Consider the following 27,586-nt stretch of genomic DNA (forward strand, 5'->3'; position numbering starts at 1 on the left):
ACTGGCAACCCACTGAGTGGCGCTCTTAGACAATGCTGGACACAAACTGGATTACTGGAGCTCACAAAAGGAATGCTGTTTCTTTAGCGATGAGAAATCAGTGATTCGTGTAGCTGATGGAATTATTATAATTGACGTTATTTAATTATTTGGTGGTTTAGTATTTCCTAGTGTTTAATTTCCTGGTTCCAACTCCAGCAGGTTTAGTATTTCCTAGTGTTTAATTTCCTGGTTCCAACTCCAGTATGTGGCGGTAATGCACCTTGAAGTTGCTAGCCAAAATCTATGCAGACCGATGCAGACTCGTCTCGTGGCTAACCGTTAGCATTACTGGGTTTGCAACACAAACATATGTCTATAGTTTGCAATATGGCTGAACGCGCACGGGCTTGTATTATTTGCGGAGATCAAAAATCTACGTTACATTCTTTACCAAAGTCAGAAGAGCTGAAGAAGAAATGGCTGGAATTTGTCTTTGGAAAACCACCAGTGCTTTACAGCGGTGGAATAGTGATTTGTTCAAATCATTTTTACGAGAGTGACTTTACCAACTACGGGGCCTACATTGGTGGTTTTGCTTCAAAGTTATGCTTAAAACCTGGATCTGTACCGTCACGACGATCGCCTACCAGCGCACAGGCTGTAAGTGCAAAATAAACCTTTCACCTTTTTCTTCTTCTGCCTGTTCTAACTCCTCATGAGGGCATGCATAAACCAACACAATCAACGGCCCAGGCTGCTATCAACACAAGGGTTATTGCTAAATTACGGAGGGGTTAGTTTGGTTTTTGCTGCAGGATTAAAACGTGCACAAACTGCGTTAGCGAAAATGTACTTGCTGCATATTCAAGCTTCTACTGTTTTCAAGACAGTGCTCCCTAAAGGAAGAATGTTTAACTTCAACTGTAGATTCAAAACATGCCTTTAGGTCAACTTAAAAAAAATAAGTAGATGTTAGAAATTCAAATGTCGAGTCATCGCCTGCAACTTTCACTTGAAAAAATGTATGAAATGGCCTATGGATTTTCCACTGACTGATACCTCACTGACATTTTTTATGTCCACTTCTTCCTCGCTACGAATTAGCAAGGAGGGTGGCATGGTGAGACACTCGCTCCTGCTACTCAGAGAACTGGGGTTACATTAGTAACCTAAAGTTCTTTTTCATAGCATTCATTCCATGTGTCACTATGGGAAAATACTGACTCTCAGATTGCGAGGCAGAACATAATCCAGAAACCGATTATCCCAAATAACATAACACAACATAACATGCACACAGCTCAGACAGCACCAATTGAGCACCAAGCGAGCCAATGAAGGTGTTGTAACATCCAGGTTGTAGAACCGAACAAATGTGAGAGGGGAAGTCCAGCTCGCCGGATCACATATTACCAGGGTAGACAGCGCCCATGAGGAATGGGCACGAAGGCCCTCAGGTGGTCGAACCCCTCTGGAGCCGTAGGCTAAGAGAAGGCTCCCACAATCCAGTGGGAAAGTCCTTTTTAGAGATGGGCTTTCCCAACCGATTTTTGGCCCAGGACTGCTCTTTCGCAGATTATCCGTCCTGTCCATATATATGCGTAATGCACACACTGGACAAAGCATGTCCACCAAAGAGAAAGGAGGAGGGCAGAAGGAAGCCAAACAAATAGGGGATCATGCTCCCAGCACCTTTGGCATAAAGGTGGGGTTTGGGAGCAATGTCACCTCAGTGTTCCTCAGATGTATAACGAGTGAATAAAAAGTGCATGTATTTCACCCGTACGTTTTGCTGAGGCAAACGCAAACACACCATTTTCAAAGTAACCACCTTCAAATCCACCTGCTCCAGTGGTTCAAAAGGAGAAGTAATTAGGGCCTCCAACACCAGTGGGAGGTCCCATGGTGGGCCAGATATTTGGAAACAGGCCTTCGCCTTCACACTCCCCTCAAATCCACACACAAGAGGAAGTTTTCCAACCGACATCCCCATAAAACCAGTATGGCAAGCCGATATTGCAGCCAAATATACCTTAATAGTGGAGATTGCCTTCCCTTTATCCATCAGGTCCTGTAGGAAGGCCAGTATGACCACCACTGAGCAGCACTCAAAAGAGATTTATTGTTTCTCTTCACACCACCTTTTGAAAATAGACCACTTACAGTCATACAGAGATCCGGTCAAGGGAGCTCTGGCATCCTGAATGGTCTCAATGACACTTTGCGGAAGACCTACAGCCTCTAGGCTGGACTGCTTACGGGCCAGGCTCAGAGGGACAACTTCTCTGGGTGAGGGTGGAAAATCTCCCCTTGTGCCTGATATAGCAGGCCTCTGCGTGGGGGCAGGAGCCATGGTTCTCCATTGAGCGTGGGGGCTTAGGCTTGAGACAGGGGTTTTTGAACACCAGGTGGGTCTCGTTTCGCTTGAAAAATGAGCCACCGCCCCCTGATTCATTGAACTTTTGCTTTCAACTTTTTTAGCTGCACCGTCGGCAAACTGCCTGGATGCGACAGTGTAACAGAATGAAAGACTGTTTTCCACCAAAAGTCATTTCCCCCTCTCCTCTGACACAGGACTAGTCTGCATGAGATATGGCCTCAAGGTCTCATGCATTTGCTTATAAACTGCTTCTTTTCAGCTCAACAGAAGAATGAAGAATGGAGTATTTTCTTTTAATTAATCAAAGAACTCTATTTTAATAAAGCTAATCACGCAAAGTCAATAAATAAGATGTGACCAATCTGTGAAATCAAAATATTAATTACTTTATTATAAATTACTATAGAATATAATGAGTAATATGTCTTTAAATGTTCCAATAGGACTGATCTCACATAGTGTTAAAAGACATGACACATTGCTTTCACTGATCCAATCAGAATCTGCCAGATCTGATGGAGGCGTGGTTTTGGTGGTGCTTGGTAAATCTGTCATCTTTTCATTCAACCATAAACCAAAACATCCGAAGTATAAAACTATGCCCACGTCATCTCTAACGCCAGTTCAAAGCGTTCTAGAGAAGTTGTCGGAGCGGCCAATCCGTAACTTTCCTCTTCAGCCGAAAGAACCAACGACAAGCTGGATAAAATCTGTTGCTGTTCCAACTGCTGCAACGGTTACTTTCAGAATAAAAGCTGAACCATCAAGACCCAGGTTTGGGTCTCGCTAGACGCCAACAAAATCGTCGTGACCCGGAAGTATCTCACAGACTGGTCTGGTCAGCAACCACTGCTTTTCCTACCGGCTTCGGTTCCTGTTCTAACGGGGACTTCCGCTAAGGGTATGTAGGCCGGCAAAATGGCATCAAATGTGTTTATGAATCTCCTAATCAAAGCTTAGCGCGAAGATATCACCTTCAGTTCCCATCAGAACTAATCGCTTTGCTGGTTCTGAGCAACATTACACCTCACCCTATTCTCCGTCTCATCCCCCTTAGTTACACCATACATTTAGTGTTTAAAGTCAGTCTAGTTTAATTTGTTTTAATAAATCTTTAAACTTTTAAACGCGACTCTCTCTCTTCTGTTGTCTCTGAGTGAATACGAAGCTGTTATCTAATCCCTGCATTAAAAAGTTCCAATCTTCTGGTTTAAAATAACCTCACATATCCTTAAGGTGGATTTCATATTTTCCTATGGAATCCTACACCTTATGGGTTATTAAATAACATGTAATTTAAATCATTACAACAGCTTTAACAATTTTAATGTTTTTTAACATAAAACCATGCTAGAGTGACATGTCACCAGGCCACCTTGGTTGCCTATGGGAAGAACACACCGTCTTTTTGGGGCGCGTGGAGCAGGTTCTAACATCCCCTCTTTCATGCATCAAACTTCCAAGCACTCAGCTGGTGGCAGCTTGCTCTCCGTGTCCTCGGAAGCTGTCAGGTTAATTGCTTCCTTCTCCTCCCCATCTGAGTGGAGGCTAATTCGAGATGGCAGCATTGGGCCACTTTTTTCCACAGTCCTTTAGCAGGAGCTAAATGAGATGCTGTAGGAGCAGACTGTGGGTTCTCCACCTTCAGGGTCTTGAAGGTGGAGGGCAGACGTGCTGCAGCTTGGACCAAATTTGGCGCTGAGGGGGAGGAGTGGTTACTGGATGCACCAGTACTGGTTTGGGGAGGCATAATTTCAGGGCCTCATCATCCCGTTTCTTTTCCTTGCATCTTTTCTGCATCGTGTGATGAGAGGAGTTGTTTCCTGACCCGTTTCGCCTTCGGCAGTTTCTTCCATCATAGCGAGAGCATGCCAATTCCACTTGGACCTCGGGCCACTGGATGTTAAGCTTTTCTGCAGTGAGTTTGCACACGTCCTGCAGGTCCAGATCCAGGGCAGGCGACACCAACTCCCCGTCGCTGGCGCGGCCAGTGCTCAGGGGCCATCTTGGGACCGTCATAACAGCTAGCGCTAACCTGGTGTGTGTAGGTGGGGGAAGCATTGTGGCTCTGCTCTCTGTAGCTGGTTTAACGGTAGATATGTTGGGAACTTTCGTTTGCTAAATGGACCGCTATAAGGTGTGTTGCTACTCCTCACAGTCGGCAACTCACACCACTGCTTGGAGACAGGTTAGTGTGAGGCTTTCCCTCGTGTTAAGTTGTAAGCCCAGAGCAAAGCGCCCAGCGGTAGAGTTTGCCCTCCTCCTTTGGACAGTTTAGCTAGCTCCAGTCAGAGTCAGCAAGTGAGAGTTTTGGGAACTTCTGTTTGTAGCCAGAAGAGGTTTTAGAATAAACTTTCTGTGAGGACTCGGCCCAATGTATAGGGGGAGGGTTCCCACCTCCTGCACACTGATGGGTTTGTTCCAGCCAATCAGAGCTGGAATAAGAGCTTCTGATGAGGTCACGTCTAGGGCGTTCCCATAATGAGACTCGAAACGAATGCAATCAAAGAGAGCAGACCTGCTCCACACACACAACTCCCCCCGAAGACACTCACCTGTCTATGGGACTTTGGAACTGCTAATCAGCTGTAAACAAAGCAGACTTCATTACCGCATATGCAAACCACCTGTCACTCGATGCACTGGCTTTCACTGAGACCTGGATCAAACCATGTGACAATGCTACACCATCTGCTCTCTCAGTTAACCACACTTTCTCCCACACTTCTTGTGCATCTGGCCGAGGTGGTGGAACGGGCATGTTAATTTGTAACAAATGGTATACAGTCAGTTGCTACCCATCACCCGGGTAAGGCGCACACGGTTGTCCTGTGTACTCATCTTTAATAACCTCAATGCTTGAGAGCCAAGAGATAAAACAGTGTGATAAATGCAACAAGATTTATTATAAGTGCACATTTTATGTTTTTCAGTTTTTTTAATTAAAGAAACATAAAAAAAACTTTTGCAAAACACTACAGAATGGTTTTTACAGCGCTAAGTTCTCTTTTTCTTTACAAAACTTGCTAAATGAAATTGCCAATTTTAGTAAAGCCCTTCTAGCCAATCAGAGGCGAGAAAGGCGGGACCTTCCTTGGGCTTCCAATGATTCCAAATGATGCTGCCCATCGCATTTTGGAGAGATACTAAAGCGAAATCTACGGTGTCAACACCCCAGCTTCCTTCAACCAATCAATAAGCCTCTCATTTGCATTATCACGTGTGCTCTTGCGAGAAAACATATCCTTTACAGAAAAGGGTCAGAAAAGCACTTTTTAATTTATTTTTCCAATTCAAATGATTTTTATGGCCAAAAAGACGTTAATATGATGTAGATATCCACAGTAGTAACAGGCGATGACTCCTTTAACATGTATGCTTATTAGGGTTGTCACGATACTAAAATTTCAAACTCGATTCGATACTGGGGGGGGGGGGGGGGGGACTCGATACTCGATTTCGATACTATTTAAAAACACCAATTTATTGAACAAGTTTATTCAAAAAATAACATTCCTCAATTTATATTGCAAAAATTAAATGTTAAGAATTAAGTGTGTAAAGTGCTTAAACCTTTCAAGTATCAGCATTTTTTAAAACGTGCATACAAAAACTGGCGAAAGTTAACACTTTAAATCATGAATTGTCTCACTATATATACACTATTTGCAGAGTGATGTTTTGCTGCTTAAACTCTGTTTAAGGTGCATTTTTGTCATAAGATGTAATGCCATATGTTTTGTTCTGTACTTTTGAACAACTCTGTTGGTCAATAAAGGGAGAAAACGAATTTCTCCACAGTAGGACAAAGGTACATCTACCGGTAATCTTAATAAAAACAGATTGGCGCACGGCAGTGACGTCATTAAAAGCGCCGGTTAGATTAGCCGCGGCTAGTCTGTTCACGCCTAGAAATCCCAGACCCGCTCCAAACGAACAGGGGAATCATGTTAATGATTCCTAACAAAACCTTTCGACATTGAGATGTTTTGGTGCAGATAATGTCTTCTTTCGAGGCTGCACCATGGGTGCCCGTCCGCACCCGTTATATGGATATACACTGATGGCGATTCGCCGATGGATGTAAATACCCCGGGGAATCCAAGTAGCACCAAAGTTGTCAGCGGGAGTAAACAAACGTACTGCATGCTAGAAATTAAGTCCGGGTTGCAATAAACGGGAGTTTCCTTTAAGCACATAAGCGTGAATATACAACTACGTGTCAGACTTGGTATGCTAATTAAGTTGGTCTGTGAAGCGCCTCCCAAATTCGCTGTTTATGTTTTTGTTTATTTATTTGGCAGACAAAACTTGGATCAGAGACAACTCGCGTGGGAAAAAGCAACGTAGCCATGCGGCGTCTGCTTCTTCTGTTTGTCTGGGAGGCGGAGGCTGCTTTACGGCATCTGGCTGTCGTGCGTGTCGGTGTACTTGAAGAAGGCTGTGTATAATAGTCCATAATATCGATACCACAGGGATGGAATATCTAATTTAGATACCACGTTTAGTATCGATTTATATCTAGGTATCGATTTTTTTGACAACACTAATGCTTATCTGTAAAGTTCTGCAGCACACACAATTCAATTTATTACTTACTGTTTGAACAGAGCCTTTCTTTAACTTTAGCTTTTTATGCAATAAAAATGAATCTTTAGTCTAAAGTAAACTAACTTCTTTATTTCTGTCAGAAAATAAGAACAATTTCATTCTTTTCATCCACAGTTAAAGTAATACTTTGTTTAATTTGTCAAAAAATGAATGATATAATCTGACTAAGCTTGCAGTTCTGACCTGTTATTTCCAGTCCTAGCGTAGCCTACATGTGGTGATAGATTGCATCAACTGACTTAAACTGCATGTTATTTTATGTTTCTTATATTTAGAGCACATCCGAAACACTGATGACATCCCGCCTTCATACCAGCACACAAACAGACTCACCAGACCGTTCGACACGAGCAACACAGCTTTCGATGGGTACATTGGGTCATCGTTTTCGAAGCAAAGGTTTGTCACGTAACTCATTTTAATTTCAAATGTGATGTTTTGTAGTTCTTTTCCGATGAATGCACATGTGCTTATGCAATATGCATTACAAATTGAATAATATGTGTGCTACTTTGTTATTTTTAGAGTTCTCAACAGTCATGGACTTGCTTTTCATTCAGTCATTGTGGTTTTATGTGAAATCCTGGAAAGCTCTTATTATCTTTGTAAAGTCGCAGTAACACATTTATTTTAATTTAGGTACCAAAACAGAATTCTACATAACAAGGAAGAGCGTTGCCACAAGCACTGCTGATGCACCATGGGGGCCTGGTACTCCAACGCCTGTCAGGCCTGTTCATCTAAGGCCAAGTAAAAGACCTCGGTTAGATGAAGAGGATGAAAGTGAAATCTCCACATTAACACCTGAACCCCATGACTCCATCTATGATCCAGCACCCTCAATGAGCAATGTTGCTGAATCCTCAGAGCCCACGTATGTTTTTGCTTCTAACTTCATCTAAATATAAATGTTTTATTTTGACATAGATTATGTTTAATTATATATGTTAAAGTAACCTTGTACTATATATATATATATATATATATATATATATATATATATATATATATATATATATATATATATATATATATATATATATATATATATTATATATATATATATATTTATATAAATATATATATATATATATATATATATATATATATATATATATATTTATATATATTTTGTCATTTCTCTAAACAGTGATACATCTTCAGGATACAAAGACTCCAAGTACATAGTATTTGAGAAAAACCTCATGGAACTTTTCGAAACATGTCCAGTATGCAGCCGCATGTCGGAGGTGAAGACCTACAGACGAGGAACCTTTCTTTCTGTCCACCAAAAATGCCATCACTGCAGTTTTTCAAAGAAATGGAAGAGCCAGCCAGTGATGGGGAGCACCCCTGTAGGAAATATCCAGCTGTCTGCTGCCATATATTTCACCGGCTCTTCTTATTTTAATTTGCAAAAGGTAAACTAATGTATATTCTAACACAATGTTTTCTACCAGGGAGGTGTCCAGGAGGCATTTTAGCCAGGTGCCCAAGCCATCTCAGCTAAATAGCAAATCTACTCCGAGCTCCTTCCGGATGACTGACCCTCCCACCCTATCTCTATGGAAGAGCCCAGACATCCTGTAGAGAAAACTAATTTCAGTCACTTGTAATCACAATCTTGTTCTTTCGGTCACTACCCAACGCTTGTGACCGTAAGGGTAGAAACATAGACCAACCGGTAAATCAAGAGCTTCACCTTCCGGCTCAGCGCTGTCTTCACTACGAAAGACCGGTACAACACCCGCATCACTCCAGACACAGACCCAATCCGCCTGTTGATCTCTCGCTCCATCTTTCCCTCACTCATGAACAAGACCTCTAGGTACTTAAACTCCTCCACTTGAGGCAGGACCTCGCCCCTGCCCTGGAAAAGCCGTTCTATCCTTTTCCGACTCAAGACCACGGTCTCGGATTTCTTTTTGTCATATTTATGCATAATGATGATTGGACTGACTCAGCGTCTGTCAGACCTCCACGAAATGGCGCTCATATTCAGAATCAGAATCAGCTTTATTGCCAGCGCTCCAGCGACCCAGAGCATAGGAACTTGACTCCGCGAACACAACCTGACCAAGGTTAAACACACACACATGTAGACAAAAACAGGTACAGGCAGTCACGAGAGCAGCCATAACGGCGCTCATTTCATTAGATGAAAAGGGTGTTACATGAGGATAATTGGGGTAAGGTAAAAAAAAAAGGCATAGCAGAGTTAGACCCAGCGGGGAGTAACTCTATAATACAAAAAAACTCCTCAACATAGAAGCACGAACATCACAGATACAAAACATCAGAGTCCGATGGGGAGGTGGGGTTGGGCGGGATCCTGAATCCTCCAACGGGAGCTGTCATTACGGCGCTTCACCAGCTGCAGTCGACAGGTGGGAGGGAGAAATGAGGAACAGAGAGCGCATTGAGTTCCTGCAGGTCGATGACCTCGAAGCCAAAGTCACAATCTGAAGGCGGGGGGAAGGTCGGGACACAGCATCTGTTAGCATTCCTCCTTTCGTGGGGGTGAGTTGAAGGCAGCCTTGGAGGCTGCTTGGCGTCAGATAAGGATAAACAAGACTTTGTTTAGGGCAGACAGAGATAATTTTCCTCTCTGCCTTGGAGTCTATTAAGTGGTCATTCATGTCCACCAGTGAAGCCAATTTATGCGTTCTAAACATCCCCACACCGCCCGGCGAGATGACATCCATCTTGCGCACTAACACAGGCAACGCCGCGAGGATATTGTCCAGCTTACGGTTCACCTCGAGTAACGTCCCGGTCTGTGAGGTCACCGCCCGGGCGGCACATTCCGTGGGTGCGGGTTGCACTCCAATCGCTCCCGTCTTCCCAAATTTCCAGAAAACCAGATATCCTCGCACTCCAATCTGAAGAAATCCAGTGATCATCAGGCCGAATATCCACAAATCTTCCACGTCCTCGATGGACAACTGAGAGAGGCACACGATACACCAGACCACCCAAGAATCGAGTGCATATCCCGCTGTGAATGTCCCCTCGGGACAGGTGGGAGCCCCCTTCTCCATTCTCATCGTAGAAAAAATCTTATCAATCGCATTGAATGACCAGTTAATTAAGTCCATATTTCCAAAAAAGAGTAGTGATTTCAGGAGAAATGCAGAGAAGTGCTCTGTAGGCAGACAGGACAAGAGCCTTGGGGAAGCAGATAAGGGAGCTGAAGAAAAAGCGTCTGTGCTCTCTGAGTGCTGGAGAAGAAAAAAAATCGATTCGCCTCTCGCTTTATCAGAAGAGTAAAGCTGCGAATAAATGCTGTCACAATTTGACAGCTATGACTAATATATGTGGTTCTGTGTCAGAGAGGCAAAGGCAGAGAGGATTTGTTGAAATAGGCACTTTGATGAGGACTACATGAACTCTGATGGAAAATTGAATGTTGTCATCTGTTTATTACTTGGACTAAATATTGACAACCAACACTCCTGGTTGATAGTGTTATATATTGAGCCCTTGCAGATTATTTTATTTCGCAGGTGTTTCAAGCCATGCATCTGCAAAATATGAGCTACTAAGCTTTTCAGAAGCTTTCTAACAGTTATCTGCAACCAGCTGTGATCCACAAATGGCAGCAGTACCAAGAAGAACAACTACGAATCCTGAGCCAAAAAAGAGTCAAGGTTGGAGGGGACATGCGAGCAGATTCAGCTGGTAATGCTCTGTTTTATAAGAATTTTTATACAGATTAAATTGTGTCAGATTGTGCTTTAACACAGTAACAGCATGCTAATATAACAAACATTAACATGACCTATTTCTAGTAATTCATCTCTACTGTATTTGAAGGTCACTCTGCAAAGTATGGAAGTTATAGTTTGATGAATCTGGAGAACAACAGCATAATCGACATTCAGCTTGTACAGGTGAGTGCGTTCAAACACGTCTGACAATCAGTGTTGAGAGTAACGTGGTACAAAAGTAATAAAATTACTGTAATGCATTGCTTATTGCTGTAATGTGGTAATGTAAGGCATTACAGGGAAAGAAAATGGTAATATTTACTCGGTACAGTTGTCAGTAACGCTGTAATTACAATGCATTTTTAAACCCAGAATCAAGACGTGGATTTCTTAAAAATTCAAAAAAGATCCAGTATCCACATATATTACGTCATTTATGTACTCGGCTTTGCGGGCATTCTATGAGCAGAGAGGACGCAGTGCACAGCAGTAATGGCTCAAATATTCCAGCTACGTCCTGTGCGCGGCCGCTGTAACAGTCACAAAATCGCTCCACCAAAACATAATAATTCACTTGCGATCGTTCATATCAGCCCATATTCTCTGGTACTTTCTGTGCTTTTCTGACCTGCTTTGCCTCAGCTGAGTTCATAATCTGTGCCCCGGTTATTTCAACTCATTGCTGCTGGAGTGCATATTAAGCTTTTTTTGCGTTCAGTAGATCCCTTTGTCTGATTAGTTAGAAAGTAGGAAATCTAGGAAACTGTTTTTCTGGAAGACGGAGAAAACATGCAGCATGCAGGAAGGTTTGAGAGAGAAAGGGCAGGAAATGATTCAATTAAAACCAAGAAAACAAAACAAAGTGCTTGAAAAGAATAAAAAGTTGGTAGATTTATTCCCAATACACATTTTACCAGTGAAAAACAATAATATATAAGCATTTAATATTTATACATGTGATAGAATCAGATCACCCCAGAAGTCAGTCCCACATCCAGGGCCGTATCAAGGCATTTGGGGACCAAGGCAAAATAGGCTTGGAGCCCCCACCACCTCACTCCCTGCTCAGTTAATATAAGATGGCAGCATGCTGAGAGAACAGTTTGCTGTATTTATTTAATAAACAATCATTTTAAAGAATTGTTATCATATCTGACTGTTTTTAACAGCAATCCTAGCTCAGATACCATATCCCTTTCAACTGGATGTGATTACCAGATTCATATTGAAGTTGTTTTGGTGAAAGTAACAAAGTAGTGCAAAAGTAGTGTAATGCCTTACATTTTAAAATCAGTAATATTGTAATGTAATGAATTACTTTCAAATTAGGGTAACAAGTAATAAATAATGCATTACAGTTTTGAAGTAACTTGCCCAACACGCCTGGCAATTCAGAGCAGTATTAGTGGCTGTTTTTGTTTCACTCTCACAGCAAAATGTCATTTCCTCCATAAATTCACACACACCAAAACGTGGTGTCCATCAACTGCCTGACAGTGTGTGGGTGTTTGTTTTATTTTATTTTATTTTTTACAGAGCAATGAGGTTGGTGGAAGCCACAACATGGCGAAAGAAGGACTCTCAAGGAGCCTTGGGCTTTTGGAGTCAAAGGGTGTGGCAGTCGATTACATTGTCACAGACCATCATCCCCAGATCCAAAACTTCCTCCAAGAGAAAAAGATAACACACTACTACGATGTCTGGCGTTTAGAAAAAAGTATGTTTGATTTATGCAGTTGAACTATTGGGAAGCAAGTATACATAACAAAATAAAAAAGATGTACACATCATGTTTTTTTAAACCACTTATATGACCTCCAGGTATTTCTAAGAAACTGGCCAAAGTGGCTAAAGATAAGGACTGTGAGGTGGTGAAGAAGTGGCAGTGTGGAATCAGCAACCACGCGTATTGGTGTGTGACATCATCGTCCTCAGGGCCAGAGAAAGTTGCCAAATGGACTTCCATGGTGAACCACATGCAAGACATCCACGTCCACGACAACCCTCTCTTCCCACGATGCCAACATCCAGTCCGCCGGAGCACAGATCGCAAGAAGTGGTTTCAACCAGGTTTGTACCTGACCGGTTTACTCAATGTTTAGTGGCAAAATAACTTTGGAAGTTTTATTAACTTTGTGCTTTGTGTCTGTAGGTTCAAAAGCACTTTTCAAAGTGGAGAAAATCTTGACTAATAAGAGGGTTCTCACAAATGTTGCACGGCTAATCTCGCAGTACCAGACCTCAACGCAGGAGGCTTTCCACAGCGTAGTGCTGCGCTTCATGCCCAGAAACGTGCTAATTCCGCTCACTGGGAGGCTGTGCAGGTAGGTTTAGTCACATCTACATGTGCTACCATGTGGGAAGCAGAGACACTTTGGTTTTTAAAGGAGCTCATTTAAGTAAGAGAGGTATAGTGTTCTGCACAGTAATGTGCTACCATGTGTGATGTAGACAATCTGGATGCAACCAGTAAATGTAGGAAGCAAAATTCTCATCCTATGCTTTTTTTGACAGATTATATCTGGCAGCGATGCATTTTAATGAAAATTCAAGTCACATTCAGGCAAGAAAAGCTACAGGGAAACGGAGGTATGCCATACGTCTCCCTAAAGCAAAGAGAGGACACACTGTAGAGCCGGTGGAGATGCCAACAACACAATGTAAGTTACTCAATAAAAAATGTAAAAAAAAATTGTGTTTATGAAATGTAGAAATGCATTATTAAATATCCATATTTGCACTCAATTTCTTCCAGGCTATGTGCAAAGCCTGATTGCTGATGTCTTTGAAGAGATTGTCCCCCACCCCCAGCCGTATTTAGAAAGGATCCAACACACCTGTCATCAACATTCTACCATCCTCCACTGACAGACGCTGGGGCTGGGCTGCATACAGGTCTCGCTTTAGGCAGGTGCATCTCTAAAGCCAACAGACTGACCATCTGTGTCTGGGAGTTCGCTTTGGATCCGCAGGACAGCACAAGCTGGAACATGTGACCCCTCTCCCCATAAAACCCCAGCACCGACTCACAAAGCATCTGTAGGCCAGATGTTTGTGTCGCCTGGAGAAAAGAGGACATTTAAGAGATTGTAGATAGCTTTGAAGAGCACATTGTGTTTTAAATTTATTTTAAATAAAGTAGATTATAGATTCCAGATTAATTTTTCATATTGCCTTCAGACAATTTATTTTCCTTTTAATTATCAGACCAGAGGTTTGCATATTGTCAATATATATTCACAATATATTTCAACCCCTGCAGCACTGGTGTCTAGAAACTGGAGTACTGGTGTTGGTCAGTCTTCTAATTACCTGAGGAGTAACAAGTGAATGTCAACCATTTTTCCTAAGAAACAACAACAGCTACCAACTTTCTCATTACCTGAGGAAACTTCCAGCACACATTCACTGCCTCTTTTGGCATCGTGGTGCAATTCCTGTACATGCACCTATAAAACGTACATTAGTGTGTTTTTTGTGTATGTCTTATAATTCATGCATCTTGTAAAATATGATACACAACACAGATGAAAACTTTAGGATAAGGTGCTGAACTTAATTTATGTCAGTAATTCATCTAAAAAGGTTAAACTAATGATTGAGACAGATTCATTACAGATATTTTAGGCCTTTATTTGTTAAAGTGGGGATGATTATGGCTCACAGCTTTTGAAAACTCCACATCCAAACTCAAACATTTTGAATATCACATGAAATCAATAAAACAAGGATTTGAAGTAGAGATGACATCTGAATTCCACGCATGTCATGCATATGTACTCAGTTCTTGGCTTGGGATCCTTTTGCTTTTTCAGGAATAAATTAACTTTTGCACCATATTCAAATTTTTTGAGTTACACTAGTGAAATCATTAAAATAATTATTGATGACATTTTTATAGAATTATGGGCTGAAATTAAGAATACAGCTACAGCAGTTGTAGAAAAGTTAGACATTTCTTTTGAACTGATCTGTCAATGGTGAAATTTTATGGTTTCAAATAAAATAAACGAATAAAAGCAAAAAATGTGTATATGTGTCTATATACTGTATGTACATATATACACACACACACATATACATATGTATGTACCGTATATATTAACACACACACACATATATATGTGTGTGTTTGGAAGAGGGAGTAGATGTATGGTGGCCTCCTGGAACAGCTGTTACCTACATTTAGGTAAGAGTTTGGATCATCCTTTCTCGTCTGCTTATCCAGGCTTGAGTCCCGGGGGCAGCAGCCTAAACAGAGAGGCCCAGACTTCCCTCTTTCCAGCTACACTGTAAAAAAAAAAGTCCAGTGAACTTAAAAAGTAAAGCAACCAGTTGCAATACAATTTTAAGTTCAGTCTACAACTATAACTGTTTTTTCTGTATTAACTTAACATTTTGCAAGTTAAAACGTTCAACTGACTTAAAACTTTAAACTCTCCAAACAGATTGCAAGTTGGATTTTTAACTGTGTACTTGGGCCAGCTCCTGGAGAAATCCTAAGGCGTTCTCTGGCCAGCTGAGAATAGTCCTTCCAGCGTGTCCTGGGTCTTCCTTTGGTCTTCCTCCAGGTTGGATGTGCCCAGAAAAATTTCACCAGGGAAGTGTCCAGAAGGCATCCTAACCAGGAGCCTGAGCCCCTCCCAAATGATCGAGCTTCTCACCCTATCTCCAAGGGAGGGTCCAGCCACCCTGCGGAGAAAACTCGTTTTGGCCACTTATATTTGCAATCTCATTCTTTTGGTCATTACCTATTAGCTCATGACCATAGATAAGGGTAGGAACCTAGATCGACCGGTAAATCGAGAGCTTGCTAGCTCAAAGGCCTTCTAGCTCAGGCCTCACAACTGCAGACAGGGCATCAATCTGCTTATTGATCTTGTGCTCCATCTTTCCCTCACTCATGAACAAGACCCCGAGATACTCAAAGTCCTCCACTTGGGGCAGGACCTCATCCCATGAGCTATTTGTCATCCCAGCTGCTTCCTGTGCGGCTGCGAACTGCTCCAGTGAAAGCCTGAGAGGATGATCTGATGAAGCCAACAGAACCACATTGTCTGCAAAAAGCAGAGACCTGATCACATTTGGACCATTCAACTTTAAATTTAGTGCAGAGTTAATGGAATGTTTTAAACTAAATATTTTCATTTTAAATAAGACACCAAGACTACACATGTCTGCAGCGCTAATAGACACTCATTTATATAGTTGGTCAGTAAAGAAAGTTGATGGGGGTGACTCGCTCTTTGTTTCTTTGTTTGATTTTTCTAAAGTAGCTTAAAACTGTTTTTGAAGAAGGTTTTGGCTCGACACACAGATGACCAATGAAATTAACCCTTAAGGACCCATAGTGACACTTGTGTCACAACCCATTTCAAACATCTGTATAATTGCTTCTTGAGTCAAATATTCAAGATTGAAAACCACAAGTGGCATTTTATCCATACATATATCTAAAATGATTCTACTTCTTCATTTTATTTAATTCATTTCTACATTTTGATATATTTATTCCAATCTGTTTTCTAATTCAAAGGGTTTGGGCTTTAAAGGGTTAAAGTACCCCCAGCACGCACGCACGCACACACACACACACACACACAGTTGTGATACCTATTCAATTAAGTCCTAGTGTAATTGCCCCTTGCTGTCCAATAGTCCAAACGCCCCCCCTGTGCTCACAACCTTTAAAAGAGACTGTCCCAAAACACCCAGCAGAGTGTTTGACCTGAACTCTGCTAGAAGGACAGCCACAATGGTGAGTTGTAACTGACAAATAGTGTTTAGTTGATGACAAGATGGAGAGGAACTGTAGAAAATGTGTTAAATGTAACCATAGTTTAAGCATTTTTAACAAAATTGTTTTTTCCAAACTATTTTGAACTTTTGGACTCAAAAACGTTGCACGCTCCAACTGTCTGCTGAGTAATTCTTGTGATTTCATTCCTGTGAAGAAATATTTGGCTCCAGCTTTGCTGCTCTGGTGTTTGGTGTCACTGTCAAACGCTCAGTGCTTCTTCAAGCCCTTGCCCCCTGGTAAAAGACACACACACGCGCACACACACACACACACACACACACACACACACACACACACACACACACACACACACACACACACACACACACACACACACACACACACAATGACAGTGATTTATTTTTTCTTGATGCATCGACAGGTGATCAGACTCATTGTCAGGATGACGTAGATAAGACGTGGCATCCACTTGGTTCACATTGGAGAAACAGTAAATGCATGGACTGTGACTGCTCTTCATGTTGTGCCGCGTATGTATAAGAATCACAGTTCCATGGGTCAAACTCAGTTTGATGATATTCAGTGTTTTGTTCATTTTTCTTAATAAAATGCTATTTTTTGTGTGTAACTGCAGGTATTATATCCCAACACAGTTCCCCAGTGACTGTGTGTCTGTGTTTGACCCAACGGCATGTGAATACATCGTGCACAAGAAGAACGACCCATCAGAGATTTGTCCAGTTTACTCTGCTGTGGGATAACAGCTGATGATGATGGTATTTGTCCATTAAAATAAAGTTTGGAAGGTTCATGTTTATTTTGTCAATCAGAAATCTAATCATTGCTTTCAGTTTGCACCTTGCAGCAAACATGAATGCACTTGGACCTGCAAATAAAAGACCAAAGTAACGGTGGTGGTGTAATTTTGTTGTCAAATAAAATGAAGTAACTGCAACAAAACTAGGGCATCTTCTTTGATGTAACCTTTGACCCTCTTTCTTTTTTTGAGGTTTTATTTTACATTAGTAAAGAGGGGTTAGGTGCTTTGATAAACTTCAGATAGACTCCAGATGTGAATATTCAACACATGCAGACACATTTCTTTCTTTCCTGTGTGTCTCGTAAAAACATGACTGCAGATAATCACATATGTTCTCAGAGTTAAAAGCAGGTATACACCACTAGGTGCATACCACTAGGTGGTGTGTAGAGGTAGGTAACTCTTGCGTTTCGGCAACATTCTTCATCGCTCTTCCTACTCAGAAGCAGAGAGAAAACACAAGCTAGGGACGTTCTGCAGACTCATTCAGGGTTTGAGGATCTTTCTGTTTAGATGACTGTGACATAAACAGAAATCAGGATCAGACGAATGATTGTGGACCTCCTCTCATCTTTGTTGGACCTCTGCTGCACACATCCCTTAATGTTTGAGTTCAATGGTCCAAACACCATCATACTCACAACCTTTAATAAACTGTCCCGAAAAGTCCACCTTATAATTTGTGGTCAAAAACAGCAAAAGTGCTTCTTGGGTGTCAAACATTATAAGACCCTCTGGCGTAATTCAGATGAGGGATCCACAGAAAAAAAGGGGTCAGAGGCACTCAGGAGGACGATAATTAAAAAGCCTTCATTATTCCATCTGAAGGACAAGAGGAGTCTGAATGGGCGCGTATTTTAATGTGCATGCTTAATTTCGGATTGTTTTTGACTCTCCTTGTCTAAATTTCTTTTTAGGGTTTTCAACGTGACATTCCCTCCCTTTGAGCGCTTTCAATATTTGCTCTGCTTTCTTTTTCCTGTCAGTGCTCCTGAGCTTTAGCCTTAGTTATTTTTTTTTTCTATTTTCCATTCTGGTCTATCCCTTGAAACATTTTCCATTGTCTTTCCTTCCTGTTTCCTTTTGATGTTTACATAGAAAAACGACGTCACTTTCAGAAGTGAAAATTAAAGCTTTTATGAAGCAAGCTGCTTCTTTCTCTTATTGGAGCCACTAGGATAACTCCATTTCATGCTTCATGTTTTGACTATCGCTTCGAGTTTGTTACGAATGCTCCCGCCTCTCTTCTTCTTCTTATTTGCGGTTTTATGGCACTTGGCAAACAACCATTTGGTGCATTACCGCCACCAACTGGATTGGAGTGGAATGACTACCAATCACTTCCAGTTTGTGCATCGCCGTCTTAATAACCCTCTTATGACCATAATTATAACAGCCGCCTAGTATTATTTGAATCTTATGGCTGTAAAATTGTTTGAACCTTGGTATCTTTTTAGCAGTTTTTAAGACAATTTATTTTTGTAAACTTTCAGATGTTTTTATTTGATGTGGTAGGCCTTGAAGCAGTTTCTCTCCAGCTGCAGGCAGAGCGCAGCTCTCACGGCCATGGGGTGCTTCTGTCACGATGGTCGACTGGGTAGGGAGTTGAACTTGGTAAAGATGTTTGATATCTGGATTATTCGGTAGAATTACGGACCAGATTGTAGGCGCTCCGGAGGTCCAGCCTGGGAGATGGCGTCCAGGGCAGATGTGAGGAGTGGCAGAGGATGGTCTTTGACTGTGATTTTGTTCAGACCTCGGTAATCGATACAGGAGCGGAGATCACCCTCCTTTTCCTGACAAAGAAGAAGCCTGTGGCACCCGGGGAGGAGGAAGGTCGAATGAAACCCTGCTGGAGGGCCTGGTCAATATATTCCTCCATGGCTCTGGACTCGGCGGGAGAGAGAGAAAAAAGGCGCCCCCGGGGTGGACTGGTTGCTGGTTGCAGCTTGATTTCCATGTCGTACGGGCGGTGAGGCGGCAGTGTGGTGGCGCGCCGCTTGTCGAACACTGCAGCCAGGTCCCGGTAGGGCAGTGGCAGATTGGGCGGTGTTTGGCCAGTGTCACCGTCCGGGCGGTCTGGCATGGATGTAGGAGGAGAGAGGTGGGCCTGGCACTGGGTCCCCCATTCCAAAATGCGGCCCTGGGACCATAATCCGGGGGTCGTGGAGACGGAGCCAGGGAAATCCCAGGATTAGAGGAGAGGAGGGAGCACATATGATCAGGAACTGGAGGGTCTCTCGGTGGCCTTGGACAATCTGGAGTGGCTGGGTTCGGTTTTGGATCGGATAGGGTTGGAGGGGCCTACCGTCCACCGAGGTCACTGGCACAACTCTCTCCAAGGGGGTCATGGGGATCCGTAGGCGCTTAGCCAGATCCATGTCCATAAAATTGTCAGCGGCCCCCGAGTCCAACAGCGCGTGCATCTGAAGTGAGGTCTCACTATGAAGGAGGGTAACATGAAGAAGGAGTCGATTTGAAGAGGCGGGGGCTGAAGGTGACCCAGGCTGAGCGACCCCGACACTCAGTGGGTTCCTTCGTTTCCCAAACGTAATGGACAGTTCAGGCGTGTGGTGGGAGGAGCCACAATAGGCACAGAGACTCTCGCGCCACCGTCGCTGTCTCTCCTCTGGAGGAAGGTGGCCTAATTGCATAGGCTCATCAGTAGAAGCGGGTCCGGGAGCAGGCGCAGAGGCGGAGCTGGCCTAAATGGCGCCCTGTGCGAGATCCCCCGTGACGCCCCCCCCCCCCCCCCCCCCACACACACACACACACACACACACACAAACACACACACACACAAGAAAAAAAATTACACCTACAACTTTGTTTCAAATTGCATGGAGTGTATTATGTATAACAACGTTTGCTAACTGAATACAACATCCAGCTCCTGGCCACCTTCTCACCACTTGTCAAAGTTCTACTGAAATAGTGATGATGACAACACCTGCCATCGCCTTCATTCCTGGGAAATATAAAAGTAGTTGGCACCTTGGTAGGTCCTCTTCGAACTAGCTCTGTGCGTATGCTGTCGGTTATTGGTGATGTCCACTTGGCTGGGTCTGAAGAAAGAGGCTCATCATCACCTTCAATGGGACTCATTGGTTGATCGTTCAGGCTTCTCTATTGACAGAAAACAGAAGCGTAACTCAACACATTGCTATGTGGACCATTTCACATATTCTATTAAAATACAATATGTGACATTCAAATTTCTCTAATGTTTGCAGGACACAAACAACAACACAAACACACACACACTTGTGCAAAACTTACCTGACATATCTTGTTGGGGAGATGTGGCAGCTGGCTGTCCCTCATCAAGTTCACATATACTGGTAGGTCTCTCTATTGACAGAAAATGGAAGCATAACTCACCACATTGCTATATGGAACAATTCCCATATTCTGTGAAAATACTATTTAAATGTCTATAGCTAAATGTTTGCTGGACACACACACATGTGCAAAACCCACCTAAAGTATCTTCCTGGGGAGATGTGGTGCCAGCAGACTGTCCCTCCTCGAGTTCAAATACTGGCCTACTGGAATGAGCAGTGGAGGTAGATGGCTGTGACCCCGGGGGCAGCTGATGTCATCACAAAATATCTGTGTAGGGCTCCTGATGTTGCATAAAACAACAATACACTCTTCATGTCACGTCTGTTGCTTAAGCATTTTAATTAACATGTTACAATGAGCATTTACAGTTTTCAGCAGTGGTGGAAAGAATTCTGAAAATCTGTACTCAAGTACAAGTACTGTTACATTGCTAAAATATTACTCATTTACAAGTAAAAGTACTGCTGTTAGAGAAACACTCAAGTAAAAGTACAAATAATTCATAAAAACCTCAGAGTATTATTTATTTTTAACGGCTGATGTCACCATCACTTCTCCAGACTGGGGCTGCCTCGAAATTGTGTGTTTTCCTTTACCAAAAGTTAAAATACCAACAATCAATTAATCATTAATAATTGATAAAATACAAAACAAGTGTTTTTCCCTAATTTTTTTTTTGTCATTTTAAGTTTTTATTTCCTTATTCAGCAAATGTCTCCGGCACACAAAGAACTAAATGACCAGAGGAGCCACAACTATTGATTAAATATCCATGAATCCATTTTAACTGGTTAAATTCTTCAACTCTCCCACGCTGCTTCAAGGTCACTGTGAGTTAACATAGCCGCGGTGTGCAGCACACTTAACGCAACACGATGACATCATCGACTTGTACAGTGCTGAAAGGCGAGACAGTCTCAACTTTCAGCTATAAAAGACCGCTCTAGCTATTATAGTTTTTATGTTATGGCAGTTTACAGTATAAACGGGATCTTACTAGCAGGGCACCTCCAGCGGCCCGCTGCCGCTCCGTTTTTCGTGGGGTAAATAATACGTAGCTCATTTCCCGAGTCCAAAAAGAAAGGCGAATGGCGCCGGCGCGAGACCTGCCGCCCGCCGTCAATGTATTTCAGCAAAATTCTCAAAGACTCATTTTAATTTGATAGCGTTTGGTTATCAGCCTTTCGGTTTTCCCACTCTTAGCTATTCATAAAAGCTCATTTGACAAAGAAAAAGCTAGCGGTTGGAAGTAGTTCTAAATACATGCAACGTAAGAAGCTAGCAAAAGACATTTGAAGGGATCATCATAGCACCATGCAAAACGTACAGATTAGAGAGGTTAGTTAATCAATAAGTTGGGGGACAGGCGGGAAAACTACCAACTAAATAATAAAGAGATGCATACCTGCATCTTTTCCTCGTTTCTCCTCCTCTTCTTTTCTTTTTTTCCGAAATTGGGCACCAGATGGCTTCGACCGCTTCTTCTCCATTATGTTTGTGAGCGGTGATGTGTGAAGCGGTACCTGTATCCCTCCATCATCACTCTCCGAGATCCCTCCGCCCCCCACCTGATGAAGGGCGCTATAGAGCGCACCACAGAGGCGCGGCGGACACAAGGGGGCGCAATAAAATCCCAATATAAACGCAAACAATGACTTTGTTGTGCTTTTATTACAGAAATATTATTATTATCATCACTCATCACTATTATTATTATGAAGAACATGTGATTTCTATGTTTTGTTGATGTATCGGTTGATGGAAGAAAAAGAAAAAAAAAAAAAAAAAGAAATTAAATGCCGCCCCCTCCAGACTGCCGCCCTGTTCGGCCGCACATGTTGCACATATCAAGCTCCGCCACTGGGCGTGGGGGAACGATGAAGAGGTCCAGGCGCCCTGGATGGGCGAGTGAAGGGCTTGGGCCGAGCCAGAACCCGCTGATCCATGCGCAGCGCCAAATCGACCACTTCATCCAGGGTCTGGGGCAGTTCCTTTTCTGCCATCTCATCACGGATGTAGGTCGCCAGTCCCTCCAAGAAGACGGCTCGGAGGGCAGAGTCATCCCACCGCAGCTTGGCGGAGATGGTGCGGAACTCCGACGCATAAGCGCACACCGTGCGCTCCCGCTGGCGGAGCTTTAGGAGTTGTGTTTCTGCTCCCACTTCGCTGCTGGGTGGAACAAAAGTCTTTCTGAGGGCGGACACAAAAGCAGCATAGTCATTGCAAGCCGGTGATTTGGAATTATAAAGCGCAGCGGCCCACTCAGCCGCGCGTCCGGAGAGCAGGGAGGTGAGATGCGCCACCCGAGAGCGCGCAGTGTGGAAGCGCCCTGGCTGGCACTCAAACTGCATGTCGAGGGTGGCGAACAGACCGTCTGGGCTCCCCGTCTCTCCGTTCCACCTCTCTGGGAGACTAAAGTGCGGCCCCTCTGTTGGTGGAGCGAGGGCTTGCTGCTGGAGAGCATGGAGGGCTGTGGATAATTGTAGGATGAGATCGGTCTGGGAGTTTTGTTTGGTGTGGAGCCGATCGATCAGGGCGTGGAGCTGAATGAGTTCATTTTCCAATTGCTCCGTCTTTCTTTTCATGCGCTCGAACTCCGCTGGATCTACGGACTCAGTCATCCTGTTACGATGGTCGACTGGGTACGGGAGTTGAGCTTGGTAAAGATGTTTGATATCTGGATTATTCGGTAGAGAACTCTGATCAGGGGTTTCAATGAAACGATGACTGAGTGAAGAGCCGGTGCGGCGTCTTCCATATATAGGCTTGGGTGTGACTGGGAGAATGCCGGGAGTTCCCGCGAGGAGCATGCTGGGAAATGTGGTCCAAGATGGAGGCCGGTTAGCTGGGAGAGGCCGGTCTGGGGGCTTGGGTTCTGACAGCTTCTCTGGCACACCGTGCACTGTTATACCAAAAACTTTTGTTTTAGCAAATGTAATTATTTATTGTAAAAAGATAAATAATGCTGGAATGAAGCAGAATCTTACAATTAGCAAATAGTTGAGGGTTGTTCAACTAAAAAAATAAAAAATAAAGACTGAACAAACCTTCATACCCTGTTCACTGGAGATCTGTCCTTCTTTCGTGGTCACTGTCTTCAGATATAAGCCTTCTGGGACACCTAATGGATCGTGTTGATTTTCTTTGAGGCATTTCCACAATTTCATGCTGGCTTTTTAGCTTCCCCATTCCGTTGTCCGCTTTCACCATGGCGATGCGCTCCGTTTCAATCAGGCTGTACAGCAGGATTTCCCCTCGTAGGCAGCGATATTTTTCATAACTCCGATTGCTTCATGCTATAGATCGTTGGAAAGCTGCTTTTATGTACTTTTATGAACCATTGGAATTATTTGAATCTGATAGCCATTCAAAAGTTATAAAACGGAGCATTTTGGATGACAAACTCAGCACGTCTCTGAATCTGTGTTGTGATTTGTTGCGCTCAAGACAGGGAATCCCGGTGGCTACCGTAATGTATTGTATATGCTGTCATGGTCTGTGTCGGCGTCTCATCTCATGTGTCTCCTTTTGTTCTCTAGGTGCTCCTTTTGTGTCCTCTAGCGCCCTCATATGTCTGCGTCTCTATATGGTGTCTTCTGTTTGTAGACCTTTTTATCATCCCCTCAGGTCCAGTGTTCATTTAGTTATCCTCTGTGCCCCAAGTTGCAGCTCCAGCCTCTTTGTCCCCAGCTGTGTGTGGGTGTGTGTCCATTCCCCAGTTCATTGTGTGTGTGTGTGTGTGTGTGTCCATTCCCCAGTTCAATGTGTGTGTGTGTGTGTGTGTGTCTGTGTGTGTGTTAATTCTTCCCGCAGCCATTAGGTTTAGTTTGCCCTCTGTTTCTGTTTGCCCATTTTGATTATTAGGTTCACCTGTCTTCCCTCCAGCTCTCACTCCACACACCTGCCGCCATTTTCCCTAATCACTTCTCCCTGTGTATATAAGCTCTGTCTTGTCTGTGTCTGGTGTCGGTTCATTGTTGTATGTTGTCAGCGTTGCTCGTGCTCTGTTCTGAGCTTTTGCCTTCAGGTCTTCGTGCTCTTGGTTGAGCTGTGTCTCCAGGTTTTTGTGCTTTAAGAAGAGCTTTGGGTGTTCCTGTTCCCCAGGACTTATTGGACTTTGGCTCGCTGCCTTTGGATTACTACCTTAATAAAGGATTTTTACTTTATCCTCCACCTCTGCCTCATTCATCTGGTATCTGCATCTTGGGTCCTAAAACATCCTCCTACACCAACTCATGACATATGCATGCAAAGCCCCATTTTTAGTCTTTTCAGCACTTTTGGAATTTTAATGATATCTTGAACGGTTCAGGAATTATGGTAATGAGAAGTGCGCATGTCCAATCCCGTCTGCGGCCACTGGTTGGTAATAAGAATATTGTGGCATTAACAGAGGGGTGTCGGCGGTCAGGGCTAGGGGGCCCCCCAACACAAGGGGGCCCCAGGCGGCTGCCTACCTATGCCTAATGGCAAGGCCGGATTAACCATTCGGGCAACTGGGCAATTGCCCAGGGCCCACGATCTCTAAAGGGCCCAGGGCAGCAAGGGCACGAGCAAAATACTGTAGGCCTATCTGTAATCTCCCGCTTTATATTAAACTAGGGTGACCGTACGTCCGGTTTTCCCCAGACATGTCCACTTTTCACTCTCTGTCCGGGCGTCCGGACTGGGGGTTCTTGTATTGATGAAAATGTCCGGCTTTTCATCCAGGAGCAGGGATCGAATTATGGGGGAGTTAGATATCCTACACATCCAGGGGAGCCGGAAAAAAGGTTTCTACTGATATTACATCATTTATGGACTCTTCTGAGCAGAGAGCGGCACAGCGCGTTGTTGCGCAGCGCTCCAGGCAGCTGCTTCCAGCGCACGGTCCATTCTCAAAGTGGCGCAACCAAAAAAAACTATAATTAGCACACGATCGTTCATGTCCGCACATGTTCTCTACTTTCTGTCTTATTTGCGCCTGAAGCGCTCTGTTCCTGCGGACCTCATCACCTGTGCTGCGGAGATTTCACCTCACTGACGCAGCATCGAAACGCGCTCTCCGCTTTGCGGTCAGGAGATCCCTTTGATCTGCTCAAAAATAACTGATGTGGTGAAAAAGTAAGAATCCAGGCAGCAGTTTTTCTGGAGAGTTTAGAGGAGATGCAGGAAGATGAGAGACAGACAGGACAGGAAAATAGTTCAATAAAAACAAAAAAACAAAACAAAGTGTTGAAAAGTAAACTGTAGGTAGATCTATCTCCACTACACGTTTTTACCTGTATAAAGCAATAAGTTATACACATGTAGTATTTATACATCTGATACAATTCAGATCACCTTCAAAACTCAGTCACACACCCAGGGCCGTTTCAAGACATTTTGGGGGCCAAGGCAAAATGACCCCACCCACCCCCACCCCCCATAACTGGGCTCCCCAGAAGCCTCTGTGTAATTCATACCCTGTCCAGTAGTGTTAGTTATACAGTGTTTATAAAAGCTCCTCAGACATTACTGACATGTTATCAGATGAAAAACTAAATTATCAGACATGCTGTCTCATCTGCTGCTTTTCTAAACTTGCAAAAAGTAACAAAACCATTTGAAAGCCACTTTGTGGATTCTCTGAAAGTTTCCATGGAGTGTGTGACAACTTATTTTATCATTGATCCTATCGTCTAATCTCACAGCTGAAACAAGCATCCTTAATAATCTGTGCACAGGAAGCTTACCGATGCTGTAGTAAAACTAAAGGTATAATAATTTATTATTAATAAAACCTTGTTGCAGCACTAAAGCAGAAAAATGAGATTTAGCAATAAATATGCTAAACATTTACATATGAATTGTTTTGGAGCCCTTTTATTGGCAGAATCTGATATCAATTTAGTTCTTACAAAAAATGAGTCCCAACGTGGTTTGTGTGGCGTTGCCATAGTGTGACGTCATAGGCACAGATTTCCTGTCCTCTTGTTTGGAAATGGAAATATGATCACCCTATATTCAACAAACTGTCCACCCGGGCTTTTGCACTGCACAGAGACGCTTCGCTGCCTTAGACTTTAAACGTCAGTTGAGAGTCAGTCTCATGCAGACTGACCAATGAAGAGAGGGCCTCAAGTTAAGACCCTCTCCTCATTGGTCAGTCCACACGAGGTGGGTCAAAGGTTACCCTGAGCGAGTTACGTGATGTCAGGCATTCAAGTATTGAGTATATTTACTGCATATTACAGTAAAATATTCTGTATGTGACCATATTATGGTGATCCTTGGGTCGTGATGATGGGGCCCTTGAATATTGTTGCCCAGGGTACAACAAAGTGTTAATCTGGCCCTGCCTAATGGTAAAACCACCTCTGATACACAGTCAGAAAAATAAATTACGCTGAGAGAGGTGAAGTACCCGAGTCACAGGCTGTTCCTTCTCCAAATGTGCATTTCGTCCATCACTGTGTGACTCAACGTGGTCTGACACAGCAGTGTGTTGAATTTTGACAAGCCTGACAGATGAATCAACGTTGTCATTTGACTATGCAAATATTTCACCCACTTGGTCTGTGTTCAACAGATACTTGGGAATTGGTGAGGGCACCATTTCCTGTCAGCGCAGATGACAGCAAGCCTCAAGCCCAGCCTCCATTTGCATCATGTTCAAGCAAAATCATTTACGTCAGAGGGGTAAAGGCAGGAACAGTCATCCACCGACCTTTAAATATTCGTACAATTAAGTAGTTTCACAGCAGTAGAGAAGAAGATTTTGAGAAAGAAAAGCCTAACATGCCACTGAAAGGCATTCAGCTGTTAAGACGGCTTCATTTAGCTGTCTTCTGACTTTTTACTTTGTCCATATTCTATGTTTCAACAAACCTACATAAAAAATATTGTGAGTTTATAACTATTAGAAGAAATGCAACATGCACATCCACAACACTGAGCTCTGCCCAGAAGAAACCCACATACACTTCTGTAACAGAAGGATACCCCTGATGGGTTTC

General features: G+C 43.2%; 3 protein-coding genes and 1 long non-coding RNA gene across 5 annotated transcripts in view; 3 read left to right on the forward strand and 1 right to left on the reverse strand.

Annotated features, from left to right (window-relative positions):
• The window catches only part of LOC139063606 (oocyte zinc finger protein XlCOF6-like), a 158,028-nt gene that overhangs the window by 98,112 nt on the left and 32,330 nt on the right, over positions 1-27,586 (forward strand). The gene's annotated exons all lie outside the window — the stretch shown is intronic.
• Positions 44-14,714, forward strand: LOC139063617 (uncharacterized). 2 transcript variants are annotated; one of them, XM_070546001.1, is made up of 11 exons: positions 64-642; positions 7,249-7,372; positions 7,613-7,847; positions 8,124-8,394; positions 10,480-10,654; positions 10,790-10,866; positions 12,220-12,400; positions 12,505-12,753; positions 12,836-13,007; positions 13,198-13,343; positions 13,439-14,714. In XM_070546001.1, the coding sequence occupies exons 5-11, from the start codon at positions 10,636-10,638 to the stop codon at positions 13,549-13,551; spliced, it is 957 nt and encodes a 318-aa protein (XP_070402102.1). In that variant the 5' UTR covers positions 64-642; positions 7,249-7,372; positions 7,613-7,847; positions 8,124-8,394; positions 10,480-10,635; the 3' UTR covers positions 13,552-14,714. The 2 variants fall into 2 exon arrangements, with proteins under 2 accessions (XP_070402101.1, XP_070402102.1); XM_070546000.1 differs by lacking the exons at positions 10,790-10,866; positions 12,220-12,400; positions 12,505-12,753; ... (1 more) ...; positions 13,198-13,343; positions 13,439-14,714 and having other exon boundaries at positions 44-642; positions 10,480-10,640.
• LOC139063625 (beta-microseminoprotein-like) lies at positions 16,304-17,353 on the forward strand. Its single transcript, XM_070546020.1, has 4 exons — positions 16,304-16,441; positions 16,638-16,719; positions 16,866-16,974; positions 17,079-17,353. Exons 1-4 carry the CDS (start codon positions 16,439-16,441, stop codon positions 17,203-17,205), a joined length of 321 nt encoding a protein of 106 aa, XP_070402121.1. The 5' UTR covers positions 16,304-16,438; the 3' UTR covers positions 17,206-17,353.
• Positions 20,063-22,139, reverse strand: LOC139063797 (uncharacterized). Its single transcript, XR_011517138.1, has 4 exons — positions 22,015-22,139; positions 20,745-20,889; positions 20,544-20,615; positions 20,063-20,390 (listed from the first exon to the last, which is right to left on the reverse strand). It is a non-coding gene; the product is annotated as an uncharacterized lncRNA (long non-coding RNA).

The sequence above is a fragment of the Nothobranchius furzeri genome, chromosome 17, assembly GCF_043380555.1.
Source record: "Nothobranchius furzeri strain GRZ-AD chromosome 17, NfurGRZ-RIMD1, whole genome shotgun sequence".
NCBI classification, from domain to species: Eukaryota; Metazoa; Chordata; class Actinopteri; order Cyprinodontiformes; family Nothobranchiidae; genus Nothobranchius; species Nothobranchius furzeri.

Bases quoted from the DNA above. Each gene is read 5' to 3' on its own strand.
- LOC139063625 (XM_070546020.1), top strand. The intron at 16,720-16,865 runs GTAAAAGACACA...ATGCATCGACAG, and splicing joins CTTCAAGCCCTTGCCCCCTG to GTGATCAGACTCATTGTCAG. The intron at 16,975-17,078 runs GTATGTATAAGA...GTGTAACTGCAG, and splicing joins TGCTCTTCATGTTGTGCCGC to GTATTATATCCCAACACAGT.
- LOC139063617 (XM_070546000.1), top strand. From the start codon at position 352: ATGTCTATAGTTTGCAATATGGCTGAACGCGCACGGGCTTGTATTATT. The intron at 7,373-7,612 runs GTTTGTCACGTA...ATTTTAATTTAG, and splicing joins TCATCGTTTTCGAAGCAAAG to GTACCAAAACAGAATTCTAC. The intron at 8,395-10,479 runs GTAAACTAATGT...TTTATTTCGCAG, and splicing joins CTTATTTTAATTTGCAAAAG to GTGTTTCAAGCCATGCATCT.